The following is a 21,203-nucleotide window of genomic DNA, read 5'->3' on the forward strand; positions in this document are numbered from 1 at the left end:
TAAACAGAAAGATAACACTGCCCTTGGCCTTAACCTACTTTATTCAAACTACAACTTACAACTTATAACTAACAATACTATTACTAATAATAATCCTATGAGTCCAACTTGAGAACCAATACGTCTTGGTTATCTCTAAATCCATTAGGCTTCGTGTATTAGGACAGCATGTCGATTCCCTGGCTCATTGGCTCCTGGAACATGCACATTCTTTCTATTGCCTTATGTAAGTGGAGCCGTCCTATTTTTACACTATCCTGACAAAAGCTGGAAAAGAAGAAATAAAAATAGCTTGTCAGTGGGCATAGTTTTGTTATCAGCTCATTGTCACTCTGAAATCTAACTTACTGCAAGTTGAGTTTACAAAGTGTGAAGATGCTGAGAAATGATACAATGATTCACTTGGTAGAGCCAACTCAACAATATGAAGTTGTAAAGTTCTCTGGACTGTATTCACTCAATCATTCAGTGGGACAAAAAAAACAGGAGGTCTATGTGGGTTTCTCCTCTGAGAAGGACAGAGTGTGTGCTCCATAACACGCATTTACTATGTCAAAATGGCACATCTTGCTTTGACTTTGTCACGTCAGTATTTTGTGTCACTGGACACAAAGGCTTTTCTTACGTTTACCATTAGCCAAAAAACATTACATAGGGGTTTCATATGCAATACATGAATATAAGAGAGAGAGAGAGGTGACACATACCCATCGTCTGAATGGCTGTCTGCATATTCTTTGAGGGAAAGCAGAGCGGCATCGCGGCATATTTCCCTCAGATCACTTCCTGAGAATCCATCGGTGTAGTCGGCAATTTCACGCAGGTCTACATCTTCATTCACCTAAAGAAAACATATTAGGACACATAAGGACAATGAATTGGTGATTTTCCCCAGTGTAATTCAAATAACTACCAAGAGACCAAAGCCGGGTGATATAGATTCATAAGGAGTAAACAAGGGCGTGTTTTTCTAAACATTTAGGGAAAGGAAAAGAGTCAAACAAGACTGAGAAGAATCGAGTCCAACTGAAAATACATTGTGTAAAAGGATCGCAATTGCCTAGGATTCTTGTAAAAGATTGATATTATACCAGTAGCCAGAGAATGGTGGCTTTATGATTTTTGACATTTAACAGTATGTTGTGGAAAGAGGTGACTATCTGAGGCAGTTCCAGCTGAGCAGGACGGTTCTTGGGCCATTGGTGGAATAGTCAACCATTACATAAAAATCACATATATCAAAGTATAAGTCGCTTACATTTTCATTTTCCAAGATGAGACTGAGAATTGATTGACGCTGTGCCGTAGACTAGAAAAAAAAAAGATGAAAACAGCATTTTAGAAAAACTATTCATAATTAGTCTTGTTAATCCCAACAAGAATGCATTTTGAAGTATAGGAATGGGAAAATATATGAAGAATTCATAGTTATGGAGTGGCTAAAACAAACTTTAAATAACCTTGTTTCTTCAGTAGCATTTAGTATTAGTAGTATTTGACCCATACATCACTATCTAAGAGAACCGCAAGTTCTAATTATCTTCATTATTTATCTTAACAATAGTGATTTGGTTTAAAACCGTCTGTAAAAGTTGTGTATTTATACAATAGCTACTAAATGTTTAATGCAGGTCATAAAATGGGTTTGTATTAAAATATAAACAACTCCTCTTTTTACTAAAGTTCTATTTGTCATGCAACATTTTTTGCAGGTTGATGTATTGAGATTATTTAGAACATGGATATACATCAGTTTAACATGAGGATTTCCTTTAAAAAGACATTTTAGTTACATACTGGTTTCTTAATCAGGAATCTGTCTGGCATCCTCCGCAGTATTGCTGGATCGATGTCCTGAGGTCGGTTAGTGGCCCCCATGATAATAACCTATGAAAATACAACAAAAGTGAAACATAAGAAATACTATATGGTGGGAAAAATGTGTTGAAAAAATATGATAAATCTAGAATGAATGATGTGTGGTTTCTTCTCCAAATCCCAGAGCCTCAAAAATCCTTTAGGAACTACACTTATGCACGCAATCTGTATTTTTAAAGTGTTGAATACACATCTTATCTGTGTGTTCTCTAGCTTAAAATCCTAAACAATGTACTCTAGTTTGGAAGATTTGCTTCTAAAAAATTTTAAGGTAATGCCAACGAGATATTACCTGACAATTGTGGCCTGTCTCCAGCCCGTCCCAACGGCTTAGGAACTGGGCTTTCATCATGGCCGTCACTTCATGGTCACTCATGGAACGACTTCGAAGGAAAGAGTCTAGGTGGAGAGAAAGAAAAAGTCAAGCATGATGAATGTACAAAAAGACTCATTAATGCCCATTGATTGGGCACCAGTTGTCTAATATCACATTGAAGTCTAATACATACACCATTCGGCATGGCTAGAGATTGGTGACTTCCAAGAGCAACTTACCGATTTCATCGATGAAAATGATAGTTGGCTGGAGCTTCACAGCCAAAGAGAAAACAGCAGCTGCTAGTTTCTCAGACTCTCCATACCACTTGTTGGTCAGGGTGGATGGCTGGAGATTAATAAACCGGCATCCGGCTTCTTTGGCTGTGGCTTTGGCAATAAGGGTCTTTCCACAACCTGGAGGTCCATAAAGAAGGACACCTGTATAAAAAACAGTGCATGATTTTATTTATACAATAGAAGTACCTTTAGTAATTAAACAATATTAAAATAATGTATTTAAAGGCTCCAGTAATTCAATCTGCTTAAAAATATAAAGGGTACCAAGTGAAGATAGCCTCTGATCAAGCACATTTCTGCATATTGCAGTCTGGAGGAAGAGCTTCTAATAGTTAATTATATAAGTTTGAAAGAAAGCATTACAAAGAAATAATCCCCCCCCCCCAAAAAAAAAACACAAAAAAAAAAAAACATCCTTTTGGTGTTTTGTTTAGCAAGAATGTATAACCTTTCAAATATTTGAAAGTATTTCTTGGAGGTGCATACTATAATACAAATAAATGATACCGCAGCAATCTTATGCCAAGCTAAAAAGTCAAAATGTATTGTAACATAATATAACAGGGACAAAAAAGAAGAACTGGCACCACTCCAAGTCACTCTGCAGATTACCCCTGACAAAGGCTACCAAGCCGAATCATTGTTGATCGCAGTAACACCGTCTACTTCTCTGCAACATTTACCTGAGTGACTCGTAAATTCTGTACCACGTCCTTTTTATATTATGTTAAAGTAGATTTCTACTTTTTTACTTCAGGTATCAGATTTTATAGTTTACGCTTATATTTTGCACCGCCTACAAATACATTTTCTGCTACCTGTTACGCACAGGTTGAGAGTTTTTGCACCTCATTTACTTATTTCTGTGCTTTTTTGTGCCTTTTGTTTGCCACCTCTCATAACTACACAGTTACTAACCTATCTAGATATAATTAAACAGCCTAACTGCAAAGAAACCTGCCCAGATAGAGATACCATTATGTTAACTCCCTTGCAGTGAGCGCAAACAGCACAATCAGCTACAGGTAAAAAGAAGTACAGATAAAATGTACTTTCAATTTACTGGTGAATAGAGCGGGTTTGTCTATAACTCAACCGAGTCTAAGGATATCCTGACGGTAACTGCCTGAGGGCCAGAATTGGACAGCCTTGTGGCTCACGAAATTGCTTCCATATAGATAATCTTTGTACATATAAAATAAGTCATGAATGGGAGCCTTCAGCCTTCATAAGTGAAACAGATTCAACCCAAAAAGTCCCGCATACAGGGTTTGAGTAATACCTTTAGGAGGCTGCATCAGCCTGGATTTTGGAAACAGGTGTCTCTTTCTTATAGGGAGGATGACGCTGGTTATTAGGGCCTCGATGACATTGTCAAGACCTGCGATGTCACTCCAGGTCACCTACAGGGAACAAACACAATTGTAAAACTGCTTCTACAATGCAACCTTAGAAATGTTAGACAAAGCAAAAAGGAATAGCACTATAAAGTAATGGGGGTTTAAAAGGATATATACAGGTTTCTTCACTGTCCTGGTCCTTCCTTCCCCAGTTTACTTCTTTCCATGTAACCTTTTCCCTTACCTCCATGTTGAGTGGGTCCACTAACTGTGCGGCGATGCACATTTCGTATTGCGTCAGACTGACAGTTTTTCCTCCAATCTGTCTCATCGGTTGTTTAGCCTACAAGATACCAAAAGAATAAAAGTAAGTTTACCGTATTTTAAAATGATTAACTAAGGATCCCACCAAGAATACCACATCTCAGGCAATGCTATTAAAACCCTTTCCCGTGTGAGGTCCACCTGGTGAGATTCATGGATGATCACTGCACATAGCTTTGGAGAACTAATGTAAATACTGATATCTGTAGATCCCGTTTACAATCACAGGATTTTATCTTTTAGGGAACATTGTTACCCCTTCTTTCTATAGACTTAACTAGTATTCTCTGTTGTCAAAGTTATTAAGAAAAAAGTTCCATACCTCTATCTGAGGTTCATCTTCTGGTTCCGGTTTTCTGGTTGAATCGAAGGCATGCATCATCCATTTGGCGGTGTAATAACTGGCTGCGCCCAATACCGTCAGTTTGACAATATTGCCGATAACATGATTCCCAACCAGATAACGAGAAAAGACATCCATAGAAAACATGTTCTAAAGACAAATAAAAATACATTAATACATAAGAACCTTTTTTGACAACTGCTACTTTAGATTTTCAAGTAAATGAAACATCACATTTGCTCACTTTACATATTTCCATATATGGTAATATTGCTGTGGCTGGTGGTACAGTGGTCATGTCACATAATTATTAGGACTTGAAATTTACCTGCTTTGTGTGTTCACAGCTTACTGATTTTTAAACCACAATAGAGAAGCAAACTAGTGGGTTTAAGAAAAAACGAAATCTTCCAAAACCTTTTCTTAATTTTAAAACTATACTTTTATACTTCTATTTACTTTTTAAGTCTAGATTGTAAACGTAATATCCTCACATTTTCTATCGCATTATAGCCTTGCAGCTTCTTTGCTATTATGACATCACAATTGCCCACTTTGCATATTTTCTTATATGGTAATATGGGTCTTGGTAACTGTAAGCTGGATGTTGGAATCAAATTGATTATGAAATAAATTAAACCCCATTTGGCCAGAAATAATAGCGCTCTGATCAGAGATATTTCAAACGTTTTGGTTATGGATAGATGTAACTCCGGTCCTGAGTGCTTTGCTGGAGAAAGTTCAGCCACCTCTTGTATTGCAGCCATCTATCCATAGAGGAGATGATAACATCCTGTTTTGTTTTGCCATATTTGCTTAGCGCAGAGTAATTTCTATGTCATTGTTTTACTATCTATATTCTACCACGTTCCATGGGGAAGGACACCTCAGTTCAATCATTTTTCGACCACAACAGAGAAGCAAGTTTTGAGCAAAACAATACTATCTAAATCCCTTTATCTTTTTATAATATAACTATACATTTGACTTATGGTCTATGTTAGATTATGTGCATTTATAATTTAGGGTATACATACTTTTCCTAAGAAGCTACAGTCCTGTAGCTTCTCCTTCTCTCTGAGGTCCTCGTCTATGAACAATCACTGTGTGAATGAGGGCACAGTGACTGCAGGCACCGGGGTTTTATAGCCTAGCTATTATGACATCATAGTTGCCTGCTTTGCATGTTTTCCATATATGGTGATATGGGCGTGGCTTAGAGTAAAGTCAAGACCGTGCAAGTTAACTATTATGACATAACATCCCTGATTTACATATTTTCCATATATGGCAATGTAGGTGTGGCCTGCATGTTTACAGCTTACTGATCATTAAAAAATCAATTCAAAGATGCAAATAATGATGGTTCAAGTTAAATAAATGAGATAAAAATAGATGTTGGACGAAAAGCAGACTGCTAATTTTCTTGCCCTGTACAATGAAATGCTACCACGCATAGCTTTTCTTTTCCCTGTAAACCTATAACATAAGTACATACCCTTGTCCTCATACACACATGAGAAATGCAGCTCTGTTATTGACTTAAGCGTCTTAAGAGGAAAACTATTCACACTATTCTGTAGAAGACACACACACACAACCTTAAACAGAAAGATAACACTGCCCTTGGCCTTAACCTACTTTATTCAAACTACAACTTACAACTTACAACTAACAATACTATTACTAATAATAATCCTATGAGTCCAACTTGAGAACCAATACGTCTTGGTTATCTCTAAATCCATTAGGCTTCGTGTATTAGGACAGCATGTCGATTCCCTGGCTCATTGGCTCCTGGAACATGCACATTCTTTCTATTGCCTTATGTAAGTGGAGCCGTCCTATTTTTACACTATCCTGACAAAAGCTGGAAAAGAAGAAATAAAAATAGCTTGTCAGTGGGCATAGTTTTGTTATCAGCTCATTGTCACTCTGAAATCTAACTTACTGCGAGTTGAGTTTACAAAGTGTGAAGATGCTGAGAAATGATACAATGATTCACTTGGTGGAGCCAACTCTACAATATGAAGTTGTAAAGTTCTCTGGACTGTATTCACTCAATCATTCAGTGGGACAAAAAAAAACAGGAGGTCTATGTGGGTTTCTCCTCTGAGAAGGACAGAGTGTGTGCTCCATAACACGCACTTACTATGTCAAAATGGCACATCTTGCTTTGACTTTGTCACGTCAGTATTTTGTGTCACTGGACACAAAGGCTTTTCTTACGTTTACCATTAGCCAAAAAACATTACATAGGGGTTTCATATGCAATACATGAATATAAGAGAGAGAGAGGTGACACATACCCATCGTCTGAATGGCTGTCTGCATATTCTTTGAGGGAAAGCAGAGCGGCATCGCGGCATATTTCCCTCAGATCACTTCCTGAGAATCCATCGGTGTAGTCGGCAATTTCACGCAGGTCTACATCTTCATTCACCTAAAGAAAACATATTAGGACACATAAGGACAATTAATTGGTGATTTTCCCCAGTGTAGTTCAAAAAACTACCAAGAGACCAAAGTCGGGTGATATAGATTCATAAAGAGTAATCAAGGGCGTGTTTTTCTAAACATTTAGGGAAAGGAAAAGAGTCAAACAAGACTGAGAAGAATCGAGTCCATCTGAAAATGCATTGTGTAAAAAGATCGCAATTGCCTAGGAATCTTGTAAAAGATTGATATTATACCAGTAGCCAGAGAATGGTGGCTTTATGATTTATGACATTTAACAGTATGTTGTGGAAAGGGGTGACTATCTGAGGCAGTTCCAGCTGAGCAGGACGGTTCTTGGGCCATTGGTGGAATAGTCAACCATTACATAAAAATCACATATATCAAAGTATAAGTCGCTTACATTTTCATTTTCCAAGATGAGACTGAGAATTGATTGACGCTGTGCCGTAGACTAGGAAAAAAAAGATGAAAACAGCATTTTAGAAAAACTATTCATAATTAGTCTTGTTAATCCCAACAAGAATGCATTTTGAAGTATAGGAATGGGAAAATATATGAAGAATTCATAGTTATGGAGTGGCTAAAACAAACTTTAAATAACCTTGTTTCTTCAGTAGCATTTAGTATTAGTAGTATTTGACCCATACATCACTATCTAAGAGAACCGCAGGTTCTAATTATCTTCATTATTTATCTTAACAATAGTGATTTGGTTTAAAACCGGCTGTAAAAGTTGTGTATTTATACAATAGCTACTAAATGTTTAATGCAGGTCATAAAATGGGTTTGTTTTAAAATATGTGCAAACAGGGAAAAGAAAAAATGTCGGTGCGCTAAGCTAGTCACAGGCTCAAATAATACAAATATGTAATACGAGGCCTACCAAACAGGTGTAAGCATGCAGCAAGAAACAGTGTATTGGCTGTACAATGTATACAAAAAACAAAAACTGTCTGCGCTTCTTACCCTAATAAAGTTGGCAACAAATATATAAACATAATATAAATGAGAGGTTTTGGTTATATGAATTGGCCAAAGCATAATTAAGCTCACCCGCCACGTCAAGGCACACTCTCAATAGGGTGAGAACCTACTCTCACCTCCTACATAGTGGACACACAAAGCAGTTTATACTGCTACCAAAACCTTATTAATGTGTTGGGGGAGGTGCAATTAAACCTCCTCCACATTAACCCCTGGACAGCAAGCTGCAACCAGCTTAATTATGCTTTGGCCAATTCATATAACCAAAACCTCTCATTTATATTATGTTTATATATTTGTTGCCAACTTTATTAGGGTAAGAAGCGCAGACAGTTTTTGTTTTTTGTATACATTGTACAGCCAATACACTGTTTCTCGCTGCATGCTTACACCTGTTTGGTAGGCCTCGTATTACATATTTGTATTATTTGAGCCTGTGACTAGCTTAGCGCACCGACATTTTTTCTTTTCCCTGTTTGCACATATTTGAGGTTGTTGGCTCATCAGTCTGGTTGCAGCTTGCTGTCCAGGGGTTAATGGGGAGGAGGTTTAATTGCACCTCCCCCAACACATTAATAAGGTTTTGGTAGCAGTATAAACTGCTTTGTGTGTCAGCTATGTAGGAGGTGAGAGTAGGTTCTCACCCTATTGAGAGTGTGCCTTGACGTGGCGGGTGAGCTTAATTATGCTTTGGCCAATTCATATAACCAAAACCTCTCATTTATATTATGTTTATATATTTGTTGCCAACTATATTAGGGTAAGAAGCGCAGACAGTTTTTGTTTTTTGTATACATTGTTTTAAAATATAAACAACTCCTCTTTTTACTAAAGTTCTATTTGTCATGCAACATTTTTTGCAGGTTGATGTATTGAGATTATTTAGAACATGGATATACACCAGTTTAACATGAGGATTTCCTTTAAAAAGACATTTTAGTTACATACTGGTTTCTTAATCAGGAATCTGGCTGGCATCCTCCGCAGTATTGCTGGATCGATGTCCTGAGGTCGGTTCGTGGCCCCCATGATAATAACCTATGAAAATACAACAAAAGTGAAACATAAGAAGTACTATATGGTAGGAAAATGTGTTGAAAAAATATGATAAATCTAGAATGAATGATGTGTGGTTTCTTCTCCAAATCCCAGAGCCTCAAAAATCCTTTAGGAACTACACTTATGCACGCAATCTGTATTTTTAAAGTGTTGGATACACATCTTATCTGTGTGTTCTCTAGCCTAAAATCCTAAACAATGTACTCTAGTTTGGAAGATTTGCTTATAAATTTTTTTTAAGGTAATGCCAACGAGATATTACCTGACAATTGTGGCCTGTCTCCAGCCCGTCCCAACGGCTTAGGAACTGGGCTTTCATCATGGCCGTCACTTCATGATCACTCATGGAACGACTTCGAATGTACAAAAAGACTCATTAATGCCCATTGATTGGGCACCAGTTGCCTAATATCACATTGAAGTCTAATACATACACCATTTGGCATGGCTAGAGATTGGTGACTTCCAAGAGCAACTTACCGATTTCATCGATGAAAATGATAGTTGGCTGGAGCTTCACAGCCAAAGAGAAAACAGCAGCTGATTCGATGGGCTTCGATGACATTGTCAAGACCTGCGATGTCACTCCAGGTCACCTACAGGGAACAAACACAATTGTAAAACTGCTTCTACAATGCAACCTTAGAAATATTAGACAAAGCAAAAAGGAATAGCACTATAAAGTAATGGGCGTTTAAAAGGATATATACAGGTTTCTTCACTGTCCTGGTCCTTCCTTCCCCAGTTTATTTCTTTCCATGTAACCTTTTCCCTTACCTCCATGTTGAGTGGGTCCACTAACTGTGCGGCGATGCACATTTCGTATTGCGTCAGACTGACAGTTTTTCCTCCAATCTGACTCATCGGTTCTTTAGCCTACAAGATACCAAAAGAATAAAAGTAAGTTTACCGTATTTTAAAATGATTAACTAAGGATCCCACCAAGAATACCACATTTCAGGCAATGCTATTAAAACCCTTTCCCGTGTGAGGTCCACCTGGTGAGATTCATGGATGATCACTGCACATAGCTTTGGAGAACTAATGTAAATACTGATATCTGTACATCCCGTTTACAATCACAGGATTTTATCTTTTAGGGAACATTGTTACTCCTTCTTTCTATAGACTTTACTGGTATTCTCTATTGTCAAAGTTATTAAGAAAAAAGTTCCATACCTCTATCTGAGGTTCATCTTCTGGTTCCTGTTTTCTGGTTGAATCGAAGGCATGCATCATCCATTTGGCAGTGTAATAACTGGCTGCGCCCAATACCGTCAGTTTGACAATATTGCCGATAACATGATTCCCAACCAGATAACGAGAAAAGACATCCATAGAAAACATGTTCTAAAGACAAATAAAAATGGAATTTTTTTACTCACCGTAAATTCCTTTTTTCTTAATACAGTGGCAGTACGAGTGGTAATGTCCTTTTCTAAAGATATAAAAACAATTAAATGCCCCGGAGCCCCTCCTCCTTACCCATAAAGCCGGGGCCGACCATAGGAAGTCAGTAAGTAACAAGACACACACAGAATTGCTTGCCAAAAACATTTTATTCTATCACAAGAAGGGAGGGAAACCTGTACTGCCACTGTATTAAGGAAAAAGGAATTTACGGTGAGTAAAAAATTTCCGTTTTTCCTGGCATACAGTGGCAGTACGAGTGGGATGTAGCAAGATCCCGGAACTGGGGGGGAGAACATATCAGGAGACCACCGCCTGGAGCACCTTACGCCCAAAATCCGCCGCAGAGAAGGAGAAGATGTCTAGCCGATAATGGTGAACGAAGGTGGAGAATGAGGACCACGTAGCAGCCTTACAAATGTCCTCAGGCGAAGCTGCAGCCTTTTCTGCCCAGGAGGCTGCCATGGCCCTTGTGGAATGGGCCCTGATGGGCCATTGTAGAGTGAGACCATTGGACTGGTAGGCCATACAGATGGTATCCACCAGCCATCTGGAAATGGAAGATTTAGAAGCCGCTCTCCCAGCAGACCGCCCAAAAAAATTGACAAACAGACGGTCCGAGGAACGGATGGAGGAGGTCCGATCAATATAAATCTCTAAAGCTCTTTTGACGTCTAACGTGTGCCAAGCCAATTCCTCAGGAGAGGAAGGATACAGAAAAAAGTAGGAAGAACCAAGGGCTGATTAATACTGGTCCTGGAAATGACCTTAGGGAGAAACGAAGGTTTAACATGGAGAACAACCTTATCATCATGAAAAACGGTGAACTCCGGAGAGGAGGAAAGAGCCTGGATTTCCCCAACTCTCCTAGCCGAGGTAATAGCCACTAGAAAAACCGTTTTTAGCGAGAGAAGTTTCATGGACACTTCCTCCAGAGGTTCGAAGGGCGCTGAACATAGGGCTCGAAGCACAACGGTAAGATCCCATGACGGAAACAAAGACCTCCTAGGAGGACGTCGAATAGTGGCGGCCTTAAAGAAATGCCTAATAAGAATGTGAGAGGCCAGATCAGAAAGAAAAAAATTACTAAGGGCCGAGATCTGCCCTTTAAGGGTCGAGACACTAAGGCCCAAAGCCAGACCCTCCTGTAAAAAACGAATGACGGAGTTGATGGACGGAGGAAAAATCGTAAGATGCCTTGCGGAGCACCACAGGAGGAACTTGGTCCACACCCGGAAATAAATTCTGGACGTTGAACTTCTGACCGATGTCAACAGAAAATCTGAGATGTCTTCATCCAGACCCTGGTTACTCAAAATCAGCCTTGCAACAGCCAGGCTGTCAGACGGAACACCTGAAGAAGTTCCGGGCGAAGGTCGACGTTCTCCAGTAACTGTGTTGAAATTGGCAGCTCCCAACAGGTGATGGTCAACTGCTTGAGGAGGACAAACCAACTCCTGTTGGGCCAGTACGGAAGGATGGCCAAGACCCTGGCCTTGTCGTAGCGAATTTTCAGCAGGACGCGAGGAATCAAAGCCACTGGCGGGAAGATGTAGGCCAACCAGAAATTCCACACCATGGAAAGACCATCTAGAAAATGAGGCGAATCCCATCTGTTGAGGGACGCGAACACCGGGACCTTGTGGTTTTTTCGAGTCGCCATCAAATCCACTTCCGGGAGACCGAAGCGTGCCACCAAAGCGCAGAAGGTTTGTGGGGTCAAAGACCATTCTGTCTGTGACCATTTTGCCCTGCTTAAATCGTCCGCAATTAAATTGTAGCGGCCTCTGATATGAGTTGCCGAAATATCTGTCAAATGAAGTTGGGACCACTCCTTAATTTCTGCACACAGGATCTGAAGACTCCGTATCCACGTCCCACCTTGCTTGTTGATATAGGCGACGGCCGCTGCGTTGTCTGATTGGATCTTCACCGTCTGACCCTCTAGGAAGGGCCTGAAGACCAGGAGAGCCTGAAGAACTGCCTTCAGCTCTTGGAAATTTGACGAGCGGACAACATCTACCGGAGCCCAATCTTCCCTTCGAAAAAGATGGGCTCCCCATCCTCGGCCGGAGGCATCTGTGGTGATAATTATCCAACTTCTTGGTCGAAAGAGAGCCCTCTGGCGAGATGGGTTGACTGTTTCCACCAATTCAATTGGGATAGGACCTGGCCACTTATTGTGAAGGAAGTGTCCAGATCCTCTTCTTGCTTGGACCAGTTTGAGAGAATCTGCCACTGCAAGGGACGAAGCTGACACCTTGCCCAAGGTACCGCCGGGATGGAAGCGGTTAGCAGACCCAGGACGCTCATAGCCTTCCTGACAGAACAAGTTGGACATCTTTGCAGTGTCGAGATCTCTTGTTTTATCTTTATCCGCTTGGGACGCGGGAGATAAACGCAAAGGGACATTGAGTCCACCAAAAACCCCAGGAAAAGAGTCCTGGAAGCAGGAATGAGGCAAGATTTTTGCTTGTTTATTAACCAGCCGTGTTGTTCCAAAAACTTCATAGTTGTGGACAGGTCTAACAACAACTTCTCCCGGGAAGCCGCCATGATCAGCCAATCGTCCAGGAATGATCGACATATTCTGTTCTCTGAGGTGAGCTGTCAAAGGACAAAGGATCTTTGTGAAAACCCTTGGGGCTGATGCCAGACCGAATGGAAGGGCCTTGAATTGAAAATGATGCACCCTCTGATTGACCCACAGAGCAAACCTCAGAAACTTCCTGGACGCCTCGGCTATCGGGACATGAAGATATGCGTCTTACAGGTCTAAGGTGACCATAAAATCTCCCTCCTTTAGAACCTGTGTGACTGAGGTGATACTCTCCATCCGAAAATTCTGTACAGCGGTTTACAGTAACCCTCTGAAATAATCTGAGTGCCGGAGGAGAGTCTGAAGTGCCGCAGGCGTCCTCCCACTTTGTCAGAATTTTCTTTAGTCCTGCTTTTTCGGCCGGTCTTGGAATTTCTTATCTCCAAAGGGCCCACGAAAATTCTGAGATCTAGCGGATTGGAAAAAAGGCCTCGGGTTCCTATATGGATATCTACGGTTCCACCTTGGTCTTCTATCCTGAGGTAAGGCTCTTTTAGTATCCGAAATCTGCTTAATAAGGTCTTCCAAAGGAGCACCAAACAACTTCTTACTTTCCAAAGGTAAGTCACAGAGAGCAGATTTGGAAGCGGAATCAGCCGTCCAGGACCGTAACCACAGGGCTCTGCGTGACACAGAAGACAATGCCATGTTCTTGGCTGAGAGCTTAAGAGATTCATGAGCCGAATCCACAAAAAAACTGTTAGAAAGCTTTAAGTTCTTTAAAAGCCTAGCAATCTCTGAATCAGAATCATCCGCAAGACGATCTTGCAAAACTGGAATCCACATGTGCTGGGCCCTAGCCACTGCTGCACTGGACACCGCCACCCTACATTGAGCTCCTGCAGCCTGGAAAATACGCCTGCATGAAGTCTCCGCTCTCCTGTCCATAGGGTCTTTAAGACCGGACACCTCACCAATAGGGAGAGTAGTCTTTTTGGAGAGCTGGGCCACTTGTACGTCCACTTTGGGGGGATCCTCCCAAGAATATTCCCCCTGAAGCCTGAACAGCTGCTTAAATTGTTTGGAAATGAAAGCTCGCTTCCCAGGGTGCTTCCATTCCCTGGCAATAAGGTCATCCACTTTAGGAAGCACAGGAAAACCTTTAATTCTTCCTACATCATCCTCTAGGAGTAGACGAGTCACCTCCTTGGTGAACTTACGGAGGTCACGGGGAGGAAAAACCATCTCATCCTCCGAACTATCACTTGATGATGAATTAGAGGACCGGGAGATCTCACCCGAGGAAAGGTCTGATTCAGAGAAATACCTGGACCTCTTGTGCTTGTGTGTAGAACCAATCTTGACTTTCTCCTGGGTTTGAGCTGCCGAGAACTGGAACGCCTCAAATGTCTGAGCCAAATTTTCCTGGAACCACCCAAGGAAAGATTGTAGGTCTTTACGCTTCTCAGAAGCAAGCTGTTCAGCAGAGCATGAGTTACACAATTTTTTCCAGCAGCCATCAGGCAGTGGAGTAGCACACTCAGAACATGTTAAATGTTTAGCTTTAGAAATGGCTTTTTTGGGAGCTGGAGCAGGTCTTTTATCCTTATCCGGATTCTCTGATGGTACCGGACTAGACATCTGATAAAAAGAAAAAAGCGTATAAATAAAAAAAAATTTTTTTTGTTTTTTTTTCTTTAGGAGGGAAGAGGATCAGAAAGAGCCAAGATAAAGAAATATCTTACCCTAACCACCTCTGAACCGTGTGGGGGGGCTGGTGACACGGCTGCCCTGTACTGACGAAAGCTCCAGCAGTCAGACAGGCAAAGCGCTTTATAAGCAATTTTAAAATTGCCGCCCTCCGGAAGATCCGACTCGCACATGCTCAGTAGCGCGATCGGATCTTCAGTGGAACGCAACGACACCCGGGCGTGCGTTCCACCAGACTGCGCATGCTCCCACTTCCTTGGCAACAAAAGGAAGACATCAAATACATCCTCCGTAACGCGAACCGCTACGGAGGGAAGACCTCTCTCTGCTTACCACCCGGGGAGCAATCGGAGGCTCACGAAACCCCAAGGCAGCAACCCGTGCGCCTCACCAGTTGCTGAAAATACCGGACTCCTGTCCGGACCGACGATTCCAACCTGTCCGTCCCTGAAAGGGACAAAAAAAGAACTGACTTCCTACGGTCGGCCCCGGCTTTATGGGTAAGGAGGAGGGGCTCCGGGGCATTTAATTGTTTTTATATCTTTAGATTCTTCTTGTCCCTAAGAAAAGGACATTACCACTCGTACTGCCACTGTATGCCAGGAAAAATACATTAATACAGAAGAACCTTTTTTGGCAACTGCTACTTTAGATTTTCAAGTAAATGAAACATCACATTTGCTCACTTTACATATTTCCATATATGGTAATATTGTTGTGGCTGGTGGTACAATGGTCATGTAACATAATTATTAGGACTTGAAATTTGCCTGCTTTGTGTGTTCACAGCTTACTGATTTTTAAACCACAATAGAGAAGCAAACTAGTGGATTTAAGAAAAAACGAAATCTTTTTTTTTAATTTTAAAACTATACTTTTATACGTCTATTTACTTTTTAAGTCTAGATTGTAAACGTAATATCCTCACATTTTCTATCGCATTATAGCCTTGTAGCTTCTTTGCTATTATGACATCACAATTGCCCACTTTGCATATTTCCATATATGGTAATATGGGTCTTGGTAACTGTAAGCTGGATGTTGGAATCAAATTGTTTATGAAATAAATTAAACCACATTTGGCCAGAAATAATAGTGCTCTGATCAGAGATATTTCAAACGTTTTGGTTATGGATGGATGTAACACCGGTCCTGAGTGCTTTGCTGGAGAAAGTTCAGCCACCTCTTGTATTGCAGCCATCTATCCATAGAGGAGATGGTAACATCCTGTTTTGTTTTGCTATATTTGCTTAGCGCAGAGTAATTTCTATGTCATTGTTTTACTATCTATATTCTACCACGTTCCATGGGGAAGGACACCTCAGTTCAATCATTTTTCGAGAGAAGCAAGTTTTGAGCAAAACAATACTATCCAAATCCCTTTATCTTTTTATCATATAACTATACATTTGACTTATGGTCTATGTTAGATTATGTGCATTTATAATTTAGTGTATACATACTTTTCCTAAGAAGCTACAGTCCTGTAGCTTCTTCTTCTCTCTGAGGTCCTCATCTATGAACAATCACTGTGTGAATGAGGGCACAGTCACTGCAGGCCCCTGGGGTTTTATAGCCTGGCTATTATGACGTCGTAGTTGCCTGCTTTGCATGTTTTCCATATATGGTGATATGGGCATGGCTTAGAGTAAGGTCAAGACCATGCAAGTTAACTATTATGACATAACATGCCTGATTTACATATTTTCCATATATGGCAATGTAGGTGTGGCCTGCATGTTTACAGCTTACTGATCATGAAAACATCAATTCAAAGATGCAAATAATGATGGTTCAAGTTAAATAAATGAGATAAAAATAGATGTTGGACGAAAAGCAGACTGCTAATTTTCTTGCCCTGTACAATGAAATGCTACCACGCATAGCTTTTCTTTCCCCTGTAAACCTATAGCATAAGTACATACCCTTGTCCTCATACACACATGAGAAATGCACTCATTTGGTTTCCGGAATAAAGTGCGCATGTTTTTGGACTATTAAATTACATTTATATAACACACGCAGGTTCTGCAGCTCTGTTATTGACTTAAGCGTCTTAAGAGGAAAACTATTCACACTATTCTGTAGAAGACACACACACACAACCTTAAACAGAAAGATAACACTGCCCTTGGCCTTAACCTACTTTATTCAAACTACATCTTACAACTTACAACTTATAACTAACAATACTATTACTAATAATAATCCTATGAGTCCAACTTGAGAACCAATACGTCTTGGTTATCTCTAAATCCATTAGGCTTCGTGTATTAGGACAGCATGTCGATTCCCTGGCTCATTGGCTCCTGGAACATGCACATTCTTTCTATTGCCTTATGTAAGTGGAGCCGTCCTATTTTTACACTATCCTGACAAAAGCTGGAAAAGAAGAAATAAAAATAGCTTGTCAGTGGGCATAGTTTTGTTATCAGCTCATTGTCACTCTGAAATCTAACTTACTGCGAGTTGAGTTTACAAAGTGTGAAGATGCTGAGAAATGATACAATGGTTCACTTGGTGGAGCCAACTCTACAATATGAAGTTGTAAAGTTCTCTGGACTGTATTCACTCAATCATTCAGTGGGACAAAAAAAAACAAAACAGGAGGTCTATGTGGGTTTCTCCTCTGAGAAGGACAGAGTGTGTGCTCCATAACACGCACTTACTATGTCAAAATGGCACATCTTGCTTTGACTTTGTCACGTCAGTTTTTTGTGTCACTGGACACAAAGGCTTTTCTTACGTTTACCATTAGCCAAAAAACATTACATAGGAGTTTCATATGCAATACATGAATATAAGAGAGAGAGAGGTGACACATACCCATCGTCTGAATGGCTGTCTGCATATTCTTTGAGGGAAAGCAGAGCAGCATCGCGGCATATTTCCCTCAGATCACTTCCTGAGAATCCATCGGTGTAGTCGGCAATTTCACGCAGGTCTACATCTTCATTCACCTAAAGAAAACATATTAGGACACATGAGGACAATGAATTGGTGATTTTCCCCAGTGTAATTCAAATAACTACCAAGAGACCAAAGCCGGGTGATATAGATTCATAAGGAGTAAACAAGGGCGTGTTTTTCTAAACATTTAGGGAAAGGAAAAGAGTCAAACAAGACTGAGAAGAATCGTGTCCAACTGAAAATGCATTGTGTAAAAAGATCGCAATTGCCTAGGAATCTTGTAAAAGATTGATATTATACCAGTAGCCAGAGAATGGTGGCGTTATGATTTTTGACATTTAACAGTATGTTGTGGAAAGGGGTGACTATCTGAGGCAGTTCCAGCTGAGCAGGACGGTTCTTGGGCCATTGGTGGAATAGTCAACCATTACATAAAAATCACATATATCATAGTATAAGTTGCTTACATTTTCATTTTCCAAGATGAGACTGAGAATTGATTGACGCTGTGCCGTAGACTAGAAAAAAAAGATGAAAACAGCATTTTAGAAAAACTATTCATAATTAGTCTTGTTAATCTCAACAAGAATGCATTTTGAAGTATAGGAATGGGAAAATATATGAAGAATTCATAGTTATGGAGTGGCTAAAACAAACTTTAAATAACCTTGTTTCTTCAGTAGCATTTAGTATTAGTAGTATTTCACCCATACATCACTATCTAAGAGAACCGCAGGTTCTAATTATCTTCATTATTTATCTTAACAATAGTGATTTGGTTTAAAACCGGCTGTAAAAGTTGTGTATTTATACAATAGCTACTAAATGTTTAATGCAGGTCATAAAATGGGTTTGTTTTAAAATATAAACAACTCCTCTTTTTACTAAAGTTCTATTTGTCATGCAACATTTTTTGCAGGTTGATGTATTGAGATTATTTAGAACATGGATATACACCAGTTTAACATGAGGATTTCCTTTAAAAAGACATTTTAGTTACATACTGGTTTCTTAATCAGGAATCTGGCTGGCATCCTCCGCAGTATTGCTGGATCGATGTCCTGAGGTCGGTTAGTGGCCCCCATGATAATAACCTATGAAAATACAACAAAAGTGAAACATAAGAAGTACTATATGGTAGGAAAATGTGTTGAAAAAATATGATAAATCTAGAATGAATGATGTGTGGTTTCTTCTCCAAATCCCAGAGCCTCAAAAATCCTTTAGGAACTACACTTATGCACGCAATCTGTATTTTTAAAGTGTTGGATACACATCTTATCTGTGTGTTCTCTAGCCTAAAATCCTAAACAATGTACTCTAGTTTGGAAGATTTGCTTATAAAAATTTTTAAAGTAATGCCAACGAGATATTACCTGACAATTGTGGCCTGTCTCCAGCCCGTCCCAACGGCTTAGGAACTGGGCTTTCATCATGGCCGTCACTTCATGGTCACTCATGGAACGACTTCGAAGGAAAGAGTCTGTGTGGAGAGAAAGAAAAAGTCAAGCATGATGAATGTACAAAAAGACTCATTAATGCCCATTGATTGGGCACCAGTTGTCTAATATCACATTGAAGTCTAATACATACACCATTTGGCATGGCTAGAGATTGGTGACTTCCAAGAGCAACTTACCGATTTCATCGATGAAAATGATAGTTGGCTGGAGCTTCACAGCCAAAGAGAAAACAGCAGCTGCTAGTTTCTCAGACTCTCCATACCACTTGTTGGTCAGGGTGGATGGCTGGAGATTAATAAACCGGCATCCGGCTTCTTTGGCTGTGGCTTTGGCAATAAGTGTCTTTCCACAACCTGGAGGTCCATAAAGAAGGACACCTGTATAAAAAAACGTGCATGATTTTATTTATACAATAGAAGTACCTTTAGTAATTAAACAATATTAAAATAATGTATTTAAAGGCTCCAGTAATTTAATCTGCTTAAAAATATAAAGGGTACCAAGTGAAGATAGCCTCTGATCAAGCACATTTGTGCATATTGCAGTCTGGAGTAAGAGCTTCTAATAGTTAATTATATAAGTTTGAAAGAAAGCATTAAAAAGAAATAATCCCCCCCCCCCCAAAAAAAAAACAAAAAAAAAAAAAACATCCTTTTGGTGTTTTGTTTAGCAAGAATGTATAACCTTTTAAATATTTGAAAGTATTTCTTGGAGGTGCATACTATAATACAAATAAATGATACCGCAGCAATCTTATGCCAAGCTAAAACATCAAAATGTATTGTAACATAATATAACAGGGACAAAAAAGAAGAACTGGCACCACTCCAAGTCACTCTGCAGATTACCCTTGACAAAGGCTACCACTCCGAAACATTGTTGATCTCAGTAACACTGTCTACTTCTCTGCAACATTTACCTGAGTGACTCGTAAGTTCTGTACCAAGTCCTTTTTATATTATTTTAAAGTAGATTTCTACTTTTTTACTTCAGGTATCAGATTTTATAGTTTACTCTTATATTTTGCACCGCCTACAAATACATTTTCTGCTACCTGTTGCGCACAGGTTGGGAGTTTTTGCACCTCATTTACTTATTTCTGTGCTTTTTTGTGCCTTTTGTTTGCCACCTCTCATAACTACACAGTTACTAACCTATCTAGATATAATTATCCAGCCTAACTGCAAAGAAACCTGCCCAGATAGAGATACCATTATGTTAACTCCCTTGCAGTGAGCGCAAACAGCACAATCAGATACAGGTAAAAAGAAGTACAGATAAAATGTACTTTCAATTTACTGGTGAACAGAGCAGGTTTGTCGATAACTCAACCGAGTCTAAGGATATCCTGACGGTAACTGCCTGAGGGCCAGAATTGGACAGCCTTGTGGCTCACCAAAATGCTTCCACATAGATAATCTTTCTACATATAAAATAAGTCATGAATGGAGCACCTTAAGCCTTAATAAGTGAAACAGATTCAACCCAAAAAGCCCCGCATACAGGGTTTGAGTAATACCTTTAGGAGGCTGCATCAGCCTGGATTTTGGAAACAGGTGTCTCTTTCTTATAGGGAGGATGACGCTGGTTATTAGGGCCTCGATGACATTGTCAAGACCTGCGATGTCACTCCAGGTCACCTACAGGGAACAAACACAATTGTAAAACTGCTTCTACAATGCAACCTTAGAAATATTAGACAAAGCAAAAAGGAATAGCACTATAAAGTAATGGGGGTTTAAAAGGATATATACAGGTTTCTTCACTGTCCTGGTCCTTCCTTCCCCAGTTTACTTCTTTCCATGTAACCTTTTCCCTTACCTCCATGTTGAGTGGGTCCACTAACTGTGCGGCGATGCACATTTCGTATTGCGTCAGACTGACAGTTTTTCCTCCAATCTGACTCATCGGTTGTTTAGCCTACAAGATACCAAAAGAATAAAAGTAAGTTTACCGTGTTTTAAAATGATTAACTAAGGATCCCACCAAGAATACCACATCTCAGGCAATGCTATTAAAACCCTTTCCCGTGTGAGGTCCACCTGGTGAGATTCATGGATGATCACTGCACATAGCTTTGGAGAACTAATGTAAATACTGATATCTGTAGATCCCGTTTACAATCACAGGATTTTATCTTTTAGGGAACATTGTTACCCCTTCTTTCT

At 39.9% G+C, this 21,203-nt stretch overlaps 2 protein-coding genes across 2 annotated transcripts; both read right to left on the minus strand.

Annotated features, from left to right (window-relative positions):
• Window positions 1-158: 158 nt before the first annotated feature.
• LOC149288576 (outer mitochondrial transmembrane helix translocase-like) lies at window positions 159-4,623 on the minus strand. The gene is made up of 9 exons (XM_089491322.1): window positions 4,480-4,623; window positions 4,078-4,176; window positions 3,776-3,896; window positions 2,434-2,634; window positions 2,171-2,277; window positions 1,798-1,887; window positions 1,259-1,309; window positions 708-841; window positions 159-267 (listed from the first exon to the last, which is right to left on the minus strand). The coding sequence occupies exons 1-9, from the start codon at window positions 4,537-4,539 to the stop codon at window positions 159-161; spliced, it is 972 nt and encodes a 323-aa protein (XP_089347448.1). The 5' UTR covers window positions 4,540-4,623.
• A 1,638-nt stretch (window positions 4,624-6,261) lies between these two features.
• LOC149288577 (outer mitochondrial transmembrane helix translocase-like) lies at window positions 6,262-9,349 on the minus strand. The gene is made up of 5 exons (XM_089491323.1): window positions 9,266-9,349; window positions 8,893-8,982; window positions 7,361-7,411; window positions 6,810-6,943; window positions 6,262-6,370 (listed from the first exon to the last, which is right to left on the minus strand). Exons 1-5 carry the CDS (start codon window positions 9,347-9,349, stop codon window positions 6,262-6,264), a joined length of 468 nt encoding a protein of 155 aa, XP_089347449.1.
• Window positions 9,350-21,203: the final 11,854 nt, after the last annotated feature.

The sequence above is a fragment of the Sceloporus occidentalis genome, unplaced genomic scaffold (assembly GCF_023333645.1).
Source record: "Sceloporus occidentalis isolate IW3139 unplaced genomic scaffold, rSceOcc1.0.p SCAF_50, whole genome shotgun sequence".
NCBI lineage: Eukaryota > Metazoa > Chordata > Lepidosauria > Squamata > Phrynosomatidae > Sceloporus > Sceloporus occidentalis.

Excerpts from the sequence above, each read along its gene's own strand:
- LOC149288576 (XM_089491322.1), bottom strand. The coding sequence starts at position 4,539 with ATGATGCATGCCTTCGATTCAACCAGAAAACCGGAACCAGAAGATGAA. Across the intron at positions 3,897-4,077 it reads TGGACCCACTCAACATGGAG|GTGACCTGGAGTGACATCGC; the intron begins GTAAGGGAAAAG and ends TGTTCCCTGTAG. Across the intron at positions 1,310-1,797 it reads GATTCCTGATTAAGAAACCA|TCTACGGCACAGCGTCAATC; the intron begins GTATGTAACTAA and ends TTTTTTTTCTAG.
- LOC149288577 (XM_089491323.1), bottom strand. The coding sequence starts at position 9,349 with ATGAGTGATCATGAAGTGACGGCCATGATGAAAGCCCAGTTCCTAAGC. Across the intron at positions 8,983-9,265 it reads AGACAGGCCACAATTGTCAG|GTTATTATCATGGGGGCCAC; the intron begins GTAATATCTCGT and ends GTATTTTCATAG. Across the intron at positions 6,944-7,360 it reads TCATCTTGGAAAATGAAAAT|GTGAATGAAGATGTAGACCT; the intron begins GTAAGCGACTTA and ends TGTTTTCTTTAG.